At 36.2% G+C, this 12,901-nt stretch overlaps 3 protein-coding genes across 4 annotated transcripts; 1 reads left to right on the forward strand and 2 right to left on the reverse strand.

Moving 5' to 3' along the window:
* Window positions 1–705: 705 nt before the first annotated feature.
* LOC108950824 lies at window positions 706–2,615 on the reverse strand. The gene is made up of 3 exons (XM_018816944.2): window positions 2,372–2,615; window positions 2,021–2,299; window positions 706–1,553 (listed from the first exon to the last, which is right to left on the reverse strand). Exons 1-3 carry the CDS (start codon window positions 2,517–2,519, stop codon window positions 706–708), a joined length of 1,275 nt encoding a protein of 424 aa, XP_018672489.2. The 5' UTR covers window positions 2,520–2,615.
* Window positions 2,616–4,699: 2,084 nt separating this feature from the next.
* Window positions 4,700–7,113, reverse strand: LOC100180669. Of its 2 annotated transcripts, none has more exons than XM_018817632.2 (5): window positions 6,437–7,113; window positions 6,328–6,374; window positions 6,147–6,245; window positions 5,373–5,513; window positions 4,700–5,078 (listed from the first exon to the last, which is right to left on the reverse strand). In XM_018817632.2, exons 1-5 carry the CDS (start codon window positions 6,516–6,518, stop codon window positions 5,037–5,039), a joined length of 411 nt encoding a protein of 136 aa, XP_018673177.1. In that variant the 5' UTR covers window positions 6,519–7,113; the 3' UTR covers window positions 4,700–5,036. The 2 variants fall into 2 exon arrangements, with proteins under 2 accessions (XP_018673177.1, XP_002130846.1); XM_002130810.4 differs by having other exon boundaries at window positions 6,322–6,374; window positions 6,437–7,064.
* A 2,523-nt stretch (window positions 7,114–9,636) lies between these two features.
* LOC108949269 lies at window positions 9,637–12,619 on the forward strand. The gene is made up of 6 exons (XM_026840835.1): window positions 9,637–9,814; window positions 9,877–9,977; window positions 10,336–10,391; window positions 10,653–10,739; window positions 11,867–12,217; window positions 12,476–12,619. The coding sequence occupies exons 1-6, from the start codon at window positions 9,726–9,728 to the stop codon at window positions 12,503–12,505; spliced, it is 714 nt and encodes a 237-aa protein (XP_026696636.1). The 5' UTR covers window positions 9,637–9,725; the 3' UTR covers window positions 12,506–12,619.
* The last annotated feature ends 282 nt before the right edge of the window (window positions 12,620–12,901 follow it).

Raw genomic sequence — 12,901 nt, forward strand, 5'->3', positions numbered from 1 at the left:
ACCTCTATGGTCATTCTGATTGTACGAGAATACAAGTATTCATTTGACAGTATAATATATATTTGATATATATCATATCTTTATTCGAAACACCAGCATTTAATAAGCTTTATATAGAAAACGAAGCAAAAAAAGACACGATACGACCTAAATGCAAAAGTTATTATCGCCCGTATTGACAAATATACGTATTAGGGTGGGAGAAGATGGGACACTTTTAGCACGTAATATTCAAATATCCTGATCGTGTTTTAAACAATTAACAGCGGTCTATGGGAGTCGTGATCATACGGTTTAATAGGTTTTTGAATGTTCTTTGTTTACTGCGAAAATGGAATGAGAAAATAAATGAAAATGTGTCCCATTTTCCCCCGCTCTACTATATATAATGTAAGCTGCGACCACACAAACTATTGCGATGCAAATAAAGATGTAACAACGTTATATACATGTTTCCGGCACCGTGGCTCATTGGTTTAGGCGCCTGCATCGAACCCCAAATTGTCCCCGAGTCGATGCTCGACTGCGGTACTAACACTGATCCGCGTATGATGTGTCCTTGGGCAAGACACTTAACGGACATATTTCTCCAAACCAGCGTTCACTAATGGGTTGACCAAATTATAAGCCATATCCAAAACAAAAATCCGGGTATTGGAGTAATGAGCCAAATCCGATCTAAATCCCAGGTTGTTGACAGGGACCTCACCCATAAAGATTGAAAAAATTATATACATTTACATTCAAGAATGTTATATAGTAAATATGACGCACGAAAAGGTTCTGTGTGTTACTCAAACACGAATATCCTGACACTGTGATTGGATCAGCCGTTATTCCCCATTTCCTAATGAAGTGTAGCTGATACTTCTTCATTACGTCATCGGGTATGACGATGCCTCTGAAGAGTACGAATTCACCAATCGCTCCATGTAGGTAGGCTCTGTTGTTTAGCCTGATGGCACCAACTACAAATTTTGTTTCTGATGGACTAGTTCTGGCTTGAAACCTTCGAAGTAATTTCCCGTTACACCACATACTGCTTGCATCGACGCCACCATCTACATTCCACTGGACACTGAGAACATTCCAAACATGAAGTGCTCTTGGGTTGGCGTTGGGCAGGCTATAAGTATTTATTATATAACCCTTGTTGATTGTACCACCTATCTCCAATCTGTCAACGTTCATTACAATCGCTTTATCATTATCGCCGTTGTCTATTCCGAACAGCCCATGCCAGTTTTTTGTATTTCTTCTAGGACTATCAAGTCGATAAACTACAAACACAGTAATGAGGTCACTCTCTCCTTGTTTAGGATTTAGATCAAGGTTGGTAATCAGCCTCGTGTCAATTTTATCAAATACTAAAAACCTGTGACCGTTTTGTCTTTCCTGTGACAGACGTGGTTGCAATTGAGAGGAGTTTTGTAATGCTGGTAACGGCGATGAACCTTGACCATAAACCGCTGATACATTTGATGTTTCTGTAATTTTCACATCTGTATCGTAATCCACGCGGTATTGCACTGTCGCGGTTGAAGTTATATAATCTGAAAAGTGTTGTTGGACAGTTGTGAACATTTAGCAGAAAACATACAGGCTAAGGCGGGACAGTTGAAAATCATTGTTAATTATTGATTAATAAGTGAATTTATGATTACGAATGCACATAAATAACACGAAATAATATTGTACGTTTTGAAAATCAAGTTTAAAAATGGTCTGCCTTGCCCCAGGTCTTGGTAATAAAATAGTATATACGTAATATTTGATAAGCCCTGAGGTACAAATTATTGAATTAAAATCAGACCCTTTAATTTTTTCAAACACATATATATCTCTGTTTTTTTCACAAAACTTAAGCTCATTTCATCAGAAAAAATCCAACTCTGCGAAATGTTTCAACATTTGTTTTTTTGTCTATAATTAAATGGGGTATACCCGTAAAAGTATAGATTTAAAAAAGTCCCGTCTTCCCCCATGGCCTACTATATTAGCTAACACGCTTTCCTTTCACCTGAGATATGGTAGATCGTCCACTGCACAGTGAAAAGCATTTCCCCCCATCCTGAGTCTTCATCGATTCGTTCTAACTCAACAACAGCGTTGTAGAAATTGTTTTGAACAACAGTAACGTTAAACTTCTCCACTCCGGAATTGTATTTGGGGTTTGCTGTCACCTTAATATGATAAGGCATCGAATCCAAACATATTTTGTAATCCAGCTTCACGTTTTGCTTCCTCGTTGTGGAATGAATTGTCATTTCAGCCAAACCATGTTTAATTGTCGAATATTCTGGATAAAATATTGCAAGTTACTTGCATCATAGTAAAGTCTCGTAGAAAACTTATGTAGTTTCACACTCACCGTTTAGCTGAAACGTTTCTGCAGGCCAAAGAATAACAACTGTAACGAACAACCAAAACATTTTAATCGACTTTAGCATTCTGATAAACAATAACCTGTTAGTGGCATGAAAAATAACTGCACTGCCGCAGACCGAAGGAATATACATTGCATACCAATTGCAGAACAAGTATCCAGGTAAAAGGTTAGGTAAATGTATATATAGGCTACCGTCCTCTATTTTAACAATAACAATTGTGGAACCCTAACCAGCATAGTCTTTTACCATGTATATACAAAACCACCTTATTGGCGAATAATTAACGCTTGATTAAAAAGGCGCTAAACGAAAAAATGGACCTTGATCCTTATATTTTTTACTTGCTTCATACCTTATTCTTAACTGGGCATATTTATTAAAGTACGGTGGAGAAATACGGGTTATCTTAACACATAACATCCAAATATGCTGCTCGTGTTTTAAACAATTAACAACGGTCTATGGGAGTGGTAAGGTTACGTTTTTATAATGCTTTGAATGTTTGTTTTTTGTTTACAACCAAATGTTATACGAGAAAATAAGGAGAAAAGGTGTCTAATCTTTCCCCACCCTGCTATTTAAACTTTTAAAGTTACTTGAGTGTTGAGTATAATCATATAGTATACTGAAGTGACTTCAGTATTTTATGGTATAATACAACAGCGCAGTTCAACTAAGCTTATGATCACTCCATAGTCGCACTCGTCACAGCTGTACACCAACGTGTTGTTTACGAATCGTTTTTTTTTGGTAAACGTCAGACAAATTACAGTGTAAATCTAAAACAAGTATGGTGTCATCTGTAAGGCACGCGAATGATTGCACATAAAAGTCTTCGTTTATCGCAATAAATTAATCTTGTGATAAAACCTAACTGGGCGTAACGTAACATGCAGTGCAGTGTGTTATGCACACTTTTCTTTAGTTATGTCAGCGGCTATAAGTCTGATCGTCCAATAGGTAATATAGTAGAGTGGGGAAGACGGACACCTTTAGCACATAATATACAAATTACCTGATCGTTTTTTAAACAATTTAAAACAGTCTATGGAAGATGTAAGGTTACGGTTTAATAATTACTGGAATGTTTTTTGTTTACCACAAAATAAGACAAGAAAATAGAATGAAAAGGTGTCCAATATTTCCCCACCCTACTAAAATGTATATACTACATAGCAAACACTGCACCATAAAAGCATCTGAAAGAAACAGAGTGAATTATTTTTTTTTAAATCCAGGTATCTTAAAATTGGTTTCAGTCGCGCATTATTTAAACTCGAAATTCCTTTACACGAGTCAGAAGGAAGTAATTTGGTTCGATTAGAACTGAACTGGAAATAGGTGAAACGTTTGGTTAATGCCTGCTGCTGGCACGCCTTTACGGCGTGACCTCGCGATTTCCAATCACCACACGTTGTTTCCAATCACCACACGTTGTTGTCCTGCGCCGTGGCAAAGCGATCAGCGCGCTTGCCCCTAACACTAATAGGGGCGACGAGCCCCTATGAAATCAAGGCTTGTCGCTGCTATCATTGTGGAGGTGTGTGTTCTTGGGCAAGACACTTAACGGCAATTGCTCTAATTCAGTGGTCTCTAATCAGTTGTCCAGATTATCCGCCATACAAAAAAACTCACAAATTTACACACGCGGTATCTCGTAAGCGTGCATGAGGTGTACACCCGTGTTATAACGACTGTCGTTTTCCGGCTATACGCGGGGATAAAGCAAATTACATTTTATTTACCTGACGTTGATCCTGTTTTGACGGTATCGTTTACAAAAATATGGTTTACAATTCAACACATGGTACCGTAGTTTTTTATCAGGCATCAATAAACTACTGCGGTCGAATTGGCAACGTTTACAAAAGTCCAATATCATGAAGACAATATATTGTGGTTATAGTGCCTCATCACCAGAGTAGTGACAGCCTTTGCCAAACAGTAAATGCGCTAGATAATATTGGATGCAGACATATTCTATTAATTTTTAAAATAAATGACCTCAAAACGTTGCCCAACCATAGCACGTGGCTCACAGCATTAGGTCGCGGATTAATCTCATGCGATGTTGTTAAAAGTGCATGTTAATAAATAAAACATGCCGATTAGCGCCTTAATTTGGTATTTGACAAAGAGCTTCGTCGCCTGCAATTACGGGGCACCAGGGCAGCGTGAATGATTGATGATTATATACACCATCAAAGGAAATTTAGTACTTTAGATGTTAAGTGGTGCACGCGATCCGAAGTATTGTTTTTTTTTCTATCTCCAAGAATAAGAGATGTACGGAAATACTGACCACCGTAAAAAGTTAATTCTGTGGTTTTTATTTAATGAATTTACAACACGACGACGTCAAAAGTATATGTTTAGTCTAAAAACATTATAGTTTTTATCAGATATCAGTATACAATGTACGTGCATATAAACATCCCGTATTTCATCAACTCAGGAATAAACTTCTTGGTCTTGTAATATAACTACTGTTTAAACGGAAGATTGATACATAATGCATTTCAGGAAAAATTATATTGGTCTCGTAATATACCCACAGTTTTAAACATAGAGTTAATACACAACCGGGCACATACATTGAAAATATATCGGCTTCTAATTTTCCACACAATGTGAAGGATATGTTATTTAAAACGTTGTTTCATCCGTTTGCTTGTTTTCCGTACCGCTCTAAAATCGAAATGTTTTCATTTAAAAATGTAATATAATAAGATTTTATAGTAGGGTGGGGTAAGATGGGACACCTTTTCATTCTATTTTCCCGTCACATTTGATAGTAAACTAAGAACATTTAAAGAATTATCAACCCGTATCCTCACGACTCCCATAGGCCGTTGTTTATTGTTTAAAACACGACCAGCATATTTGGATATTATTTGCTAAAAGTGTCCCGTCTTCCCCCATCCTACTATATATTCCAAATTGTACAGACACTCACGCAATTCGAAAATCATTTTCATGTACCTGCACAGAACGTTTGACGATGCCCGGAAAATACAACTTCGGGTGACGGCTCTTCTTAATTACAGATGGGTAAAGCAACTTGTTACGTTGTTCTACTTCGACGTTATTCTTTCCTGTTTTTTTCAAATCTGCCAGTAAGCTCTAAACAAAAGTAACCATTACATGTACGGTTAAGTTTTTACATGTGCTGATAAAAGACGTTGCAGGTCTTTTAAATAAAAATACGTAAACTTGAATGCCAAAAACGTTAATTTGTTAATAATACACACAACTATTAAATAAAAATACACCTTTATACTCCCCACGGAAACAGAACCAAGCGAGGTCCAGTAGGAGTACAAATACAGCCAATCGCAACAACAGTACTTAGATAATTGGCCTCTACACGTAGTAGTCCAAACGTTGGTGTGATTTAAAACGCCATTTATTGCAGCATGTCGTGGGGAAATTCAATAATAAGTAAAAGTGAAATTTCCGGGGCTTTCATATGATTCAGCGGACATTTAAAGAACATCTTGTTAATATGCTTTTTAGCCATTGAACAATTGTTGTATTCGTTCAACACCGAAATTGAATACTTAACAGCAGTAAACCCCTTTAACGTGTATTTTGTTGGACCAGCAGCATCTTACTGTAACATTTTTCTCTATATTATGCATACCTCGTACCCGCAAAGAGATTTAAAAAAATCCTATTCCATCTTTCCCCGTCCCACTATATATTAAAATAAAAACAATACCAACTTATATACAACAGCAGATTAATAAAACTCACTTTGTAAATAAACCAGAGAAATAACTCGCTTGAATCTCCGTTTCCTTCCGCAAGTCCTTGATCATAATAATCACTTATGTCACTGCTGTCCGCTTCATTCTGTAATCATAGAAATTGTATAACAGTTTTACATAGTATGCAGTTAACAAAAAGATAGTTATAGAAAGCAACTTACACTTACTACACGATTTTTCAGTAGCTCCTGAATTTCTTCGCTGAGCGGAATACCTACAAAATTTAATGGATATTAGAGAAATGACTTGGGCATGACACAATATGTTCACTCATACCTTGTGTAAGTTGTTGTTGTTGCAGGCAGATGATCACAACAATTAAAATTCCAACCCGGCTCATCAACGTTGTACTCGACATTATGGTTAAGCAGTTTTTTATTCAGGAATATACAAAATATAACTTTAAAAAAATGCAAAAGGTGAATGGGTATTTGCGTTTGTCCGTTGATTTATTTGTCTGCAAATTGTGGTTTGACTTATTTTATAGTTAAATATCAATTTTCAATACAGACGATATCAATACGTTGACCTTCTTAAGTAGAAAACCAACGCTCGGCTGCCGCAGGTTTTGAAACTGGCACATCAACGTGGAACGTGCATTATATAACCATATAGCAAAGATAAAAATCAACCTCGAACGTTTGACGAAAGAATATTAGATCGTTGAAAATTGGAATCCTTGACGTGAAACAACAGATGATTTTCGCCTTATCGTAATGCCATCAATGACCGCTTTATTTAGACACCGATGTCACGTCATTGTTTGGTGATTAAATGCAATTTGGAAGCACTTGAATAAGGAATTAATCCGTTTTAAATTATGTAGGTGTGGGTAGAAGCAATTTGAAGTCTTGCTTATATAAGAGCTGCTCATGCGCTTGTTGTCTTTAAAAATACAACAAAAAAAACAACTTAACACACATACTGCAGGTGTACAACGACTATTTTCTTATGAGCTATGTAAGGTTAACTATCCTACTTTAAAAGTGAAAACACATGTCGTATCCGATGCTATCGATAATGTTCTAAAGGGAAACTAAACTTTCTGCACTCGGATGTTAAACATTATATGCTTTAATATATTTTCTTGGGCGGCTGGCGTTGGCATAAAGGATGCTTGCAAGTGATATTTTGACACAATCTATATTTTATCCACTTAACATGTGTTTTTGACGTACTTAATCTGCCAAAACACGCCTCGATCGCGCAACCTAGCGGCCATCAATCTCGCAACGATAAGATAGAGATCGTTATAGTGTCAAATGGTTTTCGCGTTTTAATAAATTACTGATGATATTGTCAAAAAAGTTGCATATCTTGCGCCTTTATAAGGTGAGCCCACCTCGGTTGGTTTTAACAAGTACTTTACAAAGTTACGCAGTTCGTAAACAAAGTCAGTTTCGCCAGCTTACGATTAAACACTTGGTCTAAGCTAGCATGTGTAGCTCGGGTCAGTAAAGGGTGGATTCTTAACAAGTTGTTGATAAATTTTCATCAAAAAGGTGACCGCCGTTTCGTAAGAGGAAAAACGGACGATAATTTTCATGCTGGATTTTAACAAAAATGTAATTTGTGAAGTGAACTAGAGCGAACAAGCGTAGCAGCAACTGTCAATAGTCCAATACCACATATAGATGGTTCATATAAATGGTAGGGCATACTTTAATAGCCGCTTCTGATATTCGAATATCTATTTCATGGATGCACAATATTTTGCATTGCGAATGCGAATATCTGTCCGATATTATTAAGCCATGAAAGCCTGAGTACGAAATCTCACTCAGCAAAACTGCAAATGATTCATTAAATCAGATTTTTTGCGGACTTACGGTCTCATTATTATTTCTTTTGCTTAAATTGTCTGCATTAAATTTGAGCGTATTGATATATCGTAATACCACTCTCTATCTATATTAAGATGTATTTTAACGGGATTTAATAAGTTAATCTATGGTCCTCTGACAAGCAATTTATTCATCAATTTAACATCACGATGTGATCGATAAGAACGATCCTTGCAAGTAATTAACAAAGCTTATTCGCATGGAAAGAATCAACAGCGATTTAATTTGCATTGAAATATTGGATGCACAAAGACAAGCGTTCGTAGGGCAACGTAGTTTTGTTCATTGACTACATCGTGTTTAGGTTTAAGAATCATGAACAATAAACTTGTAAGATGTAAGACGAGGGGCTCAGAATTCCACGTCGGTGCAACGCGGATTAAACTTATCATAAAATAAATTACAAATGTTTCGTGATTGCAATTTAATCCAGATTGTAATGGATTTTATGCATCAGTTGCAGTTGAGAATTGCTATTTCTTTGAAGCACAATAAATTACTTATATAATGACCTAAACTTATAGATCATAAAGTTGATAAAATATGTTATAGTGAGACTGCTTCTAAATGGAACATTTTTCTGTTTGTAAAAATAAAACCGGCAAAATATATATTTTTTTACACGTATGATTTAAACAATGTAGTCACGAATTGGGTGTGCGAGAAAAAAAGGTAAAAAGTTACATTACAAAGTCTTTAATAAACGTAATTAAATTAACGATGTTTTCTGCGTTTCATTCTTACATGTGCGAACATAAGTTCTTATGGTACTGTGGGGCAAGACAAGACACCTTTAGCACTCAATAATCAAATATCCTGGCCGTGTTTTAAACAATTACCAAGGGTCTATGGGATTCGTGAGGATACGGTTTTTACAATTCTTTGAATGCTCTTTGTTTACCAGCAAATGGGACGAGAAAATGGAATAAAAAGGTGTCCCATCCTCCCCCACCCTACTACATATTAAACACCATACAGCTTTATTTATACAGTGCAAAATATATATTTACCGTTTACTTTTAAAAAACTAAAGAATAAAACAAAAGTTATACGATTTTTTTCTGGCCAAGGCTTACATGTGCGGCCTGCGCGTATGCATTTTTATTACAAATATTTTTTATTGCCTATATTTCGCGAATGCCAAACAAATGTTATTATCAATCGTTTAATCATTCATCAGTTAAAGACCTTTTATCATTAACGTGTAGGTATTTGCTAAAAAATGAATTTACGGCGTTTGAAATTATGCGTTGTTAAACTTACTATAATATTTCGAATGTGCATAAAAGCATTCATTTATGATTGAGCTTTTCTAAGGTCAAACGTATATGTCTTCATCGAGGAAAAGGCTTGTCGCAGAAAAGAAATCATAAATTATAAAAGCATGACCGATTGCAGGGCGCGCGGATAATAAACACTTGCAAATACGTCTTCATTAGTTCGAAAGCTTTTTAAGATGCGTTCCGGAGGTTTCTGACACGTTTAGTGTCTCAGCGTGTGGCGTGCGTCAATTTATTACACCCCTGCGATTATATGTGCGTGCAATTAGATGGAGACAGAATGATGGAGAGTAATCAATTAACGCATACAATAATCGCACAGGAGGATTCAAAATTAATTTGATAGAAAGAACCGCGCAAAAAACAACCGAGATCGCATTGAGACGAACGTAGTCCGTGACATATGTTTGTCAGACCTAATGGGTTTAATGGTGGCCCGGGATGTACATAAAAGGTGAACCACCGAACTTTTATTCAGTGCGTCCAAGATTACAAGAGAGAAGGAGCTGTTTAAAGACCAACAACTCACTGTACGACTTAGAGGAAAATTTCGAGAGGCGTTTGTGAACTAAACACCTCAATATTTCCGCAGAGATTTAAGATTAGGAAAACGTTTCAATTTAAAAAATAGAATGTCTTGGAAATGTTTTTCTGCTGTTTTGGTCGTTATTGCGTGTTGTGGCGGAGTTAAAGGTGGGGCAATTATAACGTAAAAACCTTGATAATCAGTTTAATGGGTTCTGCTTTTATACTTGAAAAATATTATTATATAGAAAAAATAGATACCGGCGCCGCGTGGCAAAACGGTTAGCGCGCCTGCACCTAACCAATAGGTAATCAGTTCGAGGCTTGTCGGTGCCACTATTAGGGGCGTATGTGTCATTGGGAAAGACAATTGCCCCAACCCAGTGGTCACGAATAGGTGCTATATGAACAAATTCCAATAATCACCCACAAATATAACTCGTATGCTGGCATAGGGTGTATCATAACTACTGTCATTTCCGGCCACGCGATAATAAAGCAAGTTTTTCATTTAATAATTTTTCAGGCCAAGAAAGTCTAAATGAGGAGAGTATGCCGCAGGAGATTTATAAAGACCTTCAGGTAAGATACGTTAAATTTAATACCCTTTATTAGGCTTTTTGTAAAATATACGGTAGGGTCGGATAAGATGTGACACATGGTCTTTTCTCGTCATATTTGGTAGAAAATAGAGTATATATTTACGGAACTAAATAACCGCATATTCGCGAAAAACCTTTGTAAATTGTTTAAAACATAATCATAAAATATAGGATTTCGTGTTAACTACATTCGATCATACCCGTAGTACTATATATACATTTAACATATATTTGATTCCAGAACTCAAACAACTTACCAGGGTACGAAAGTGAAAGCAAGGGCGTTGTTAATCACGTGACGAATATGCCCGATGCTGAAATTCTGCAGGTATAAATTTTTCTTGGCATTACCTACAAAGGTACATTCCATCATTTTGGAGTAAAACTCGAATTTTAGTTTTTATTGCTTTTATTTTGACACGAAGTTTTTGACCAAGCTGATTGTTACATTTATTAGACACAAACGATTTATTGTATGACGTAGACAAACACGCGTCCCTTTTAAAAAGTTAACGGGACTGAATATATGCAACTTCCGTGGCGTGAAATTGACAGGCGTATGAACACGGATGCTTTGTTTTAAACACCTTGTGTCCGCACAAGTTAAGTACGTAACTTTGTAGGTGATAGATTTTTTATGTATGTCTGACAGTTTAGACAACTCATTATTAACCACTGGATTAGAGCAATTGGTCGAAAAAGTTTAAACTTAATCGGGATTTAAAACCGAATTTAAATTATAAGACAAATTTTAAAAATCAGATAAAATATTTTCTAACGTAAATTTAAAATAATTGAAGAGATAGCTCCGTAAATGACTTTAAACGAAAACCGAATTTTGTCGAAAATAAAATTTCCTCATTGCATTACGTATGCAGTAATTAAGTCCTAAACTTCATGAATCTGCATATTTAAATGACTAACTCACTTATCGTTCTAGAAATAATATTAAATAGCAAGCTAAGAGAATACGATTGGTCGATCGGGGTAAGGTGGTATTTGTTTTCATTCTCCCCCAAAAATTTTACGTAGAGAATTGTAAAAAAAAACAGTAAACGAGTATAACCAAAAGTACAACTAAATTCATACGAATCGGAACACATCGCACAATAGTTTAACACCAAATAGTTTCAAGTACTTTTAATACATTCTATTTGGAAGTGGGAGGTTACAACAATATCAACGAAAGTTTTAAGATGAATTACTATCGATTTAATAAGAAAATCGACAAGCTTTTAGGGAAAGTGGGCTGTTGTTTTCTACACAAATCTCATCTACAATAAACTCAAGAGGGGATGTAGAGACAGATAAAGATTTGCGCAGAGCGACCAATCAGATTAAATTACGACCAACTTGATCAATATAAACTGATTTAATCTAGCGGAAATGAAAGTAAAATATTGCAACATTTCGAAATTACAATCGCTCTACTCTTGATTTTATTTCGCTTTGCAGAAAATCCTGTATTTACTGGAAGAAGAACGCATGCCAAGTGAGAACGATCAACGCACAGGAACAGCTGCGGGAAATGTCGCTACCAGGCAGCTTCATGTGCCAAGCATATTGAAACGGTTCTCAATGCCTTCGGTGATAAAAAAGGGCATGATGGGCCCTTCCATTATTAAGCGAATAGGTCCAGGACCTTCGTTCGGTGGGCAGCAAGAACAAAAAGTAGTGGAACCAACCACAAGAAACCACCGCATGATGCTCGGACCTGGAATACTGAAGAGATTCGGAATGATTCCGTCCATCATTAAAAAGAGGCGCTTCATGGGCCCGTCCATCATAAAACGGGACGGAGCACAGGTAATTCAACGCTCCAAATAACAACAAAACCTATGTCCTTATGCGATAAGTCACATACTAAACCCTTTTTTATACGAATCAACAAGAATATAATTGTCTTCGCCGTTAAAACAAAGTTGGACAAAAAACTTGTAACTACACACATAACAGAATAAGCATTAAACAGTTTAATTATTGTTAACAATAAGTTTTAAATTTTTGTTTACCGAAAGTTATGGTTTCAGTAAATCGTGATATTAAAAAGAGTTTTTATTTTAGGAACCGACCGACAACTCCTACAACTACTAATGTTCACGTTCGTTTAAGTTTCATATTTCAAGTAGTTGGTGTCATAATTGGCGTAATTGGTTTGTGGATTTCTCATCGTTGTCGGTTTTAATATAGAACCTGGTTTTGCCGAGATTGTGTAGTAGTCAATTCATTGCAGACACTGGTAGTTAACAATATAGTAGGTTGGGGGGAGATGGGACACCTACAGCACATAATATCCAAATATCGTATTCATGTTTTAAACAACTACCCGTGCTCTATAGGAGTCATAAGGGTAAGGTTCTATAATCCTTTGAATTTTCCTTGTTTACTACCAAATGGGACGAGAAAATAGAATGACAAAACGTGCCTTCTTCCCCCATTTGTAATTACAGCAGCCAAATATTACGACCTGTCCCAAAGGGAAATTACATC

This window comes from Ciona intestinalis, chromosome 2 (genome assembly GCF_000224145.3).
Source record: "Ciona intestinalis chromosome 2, KH, whole genome shotgun sequence".
NCBI classification, from domain to species: domain Eukaryota; kingdom Metazoa; phylum Chordata; class Ascidiacea; order Phlebobranchia; family Cionidae; genus Ciona; species Ciona intestinalis.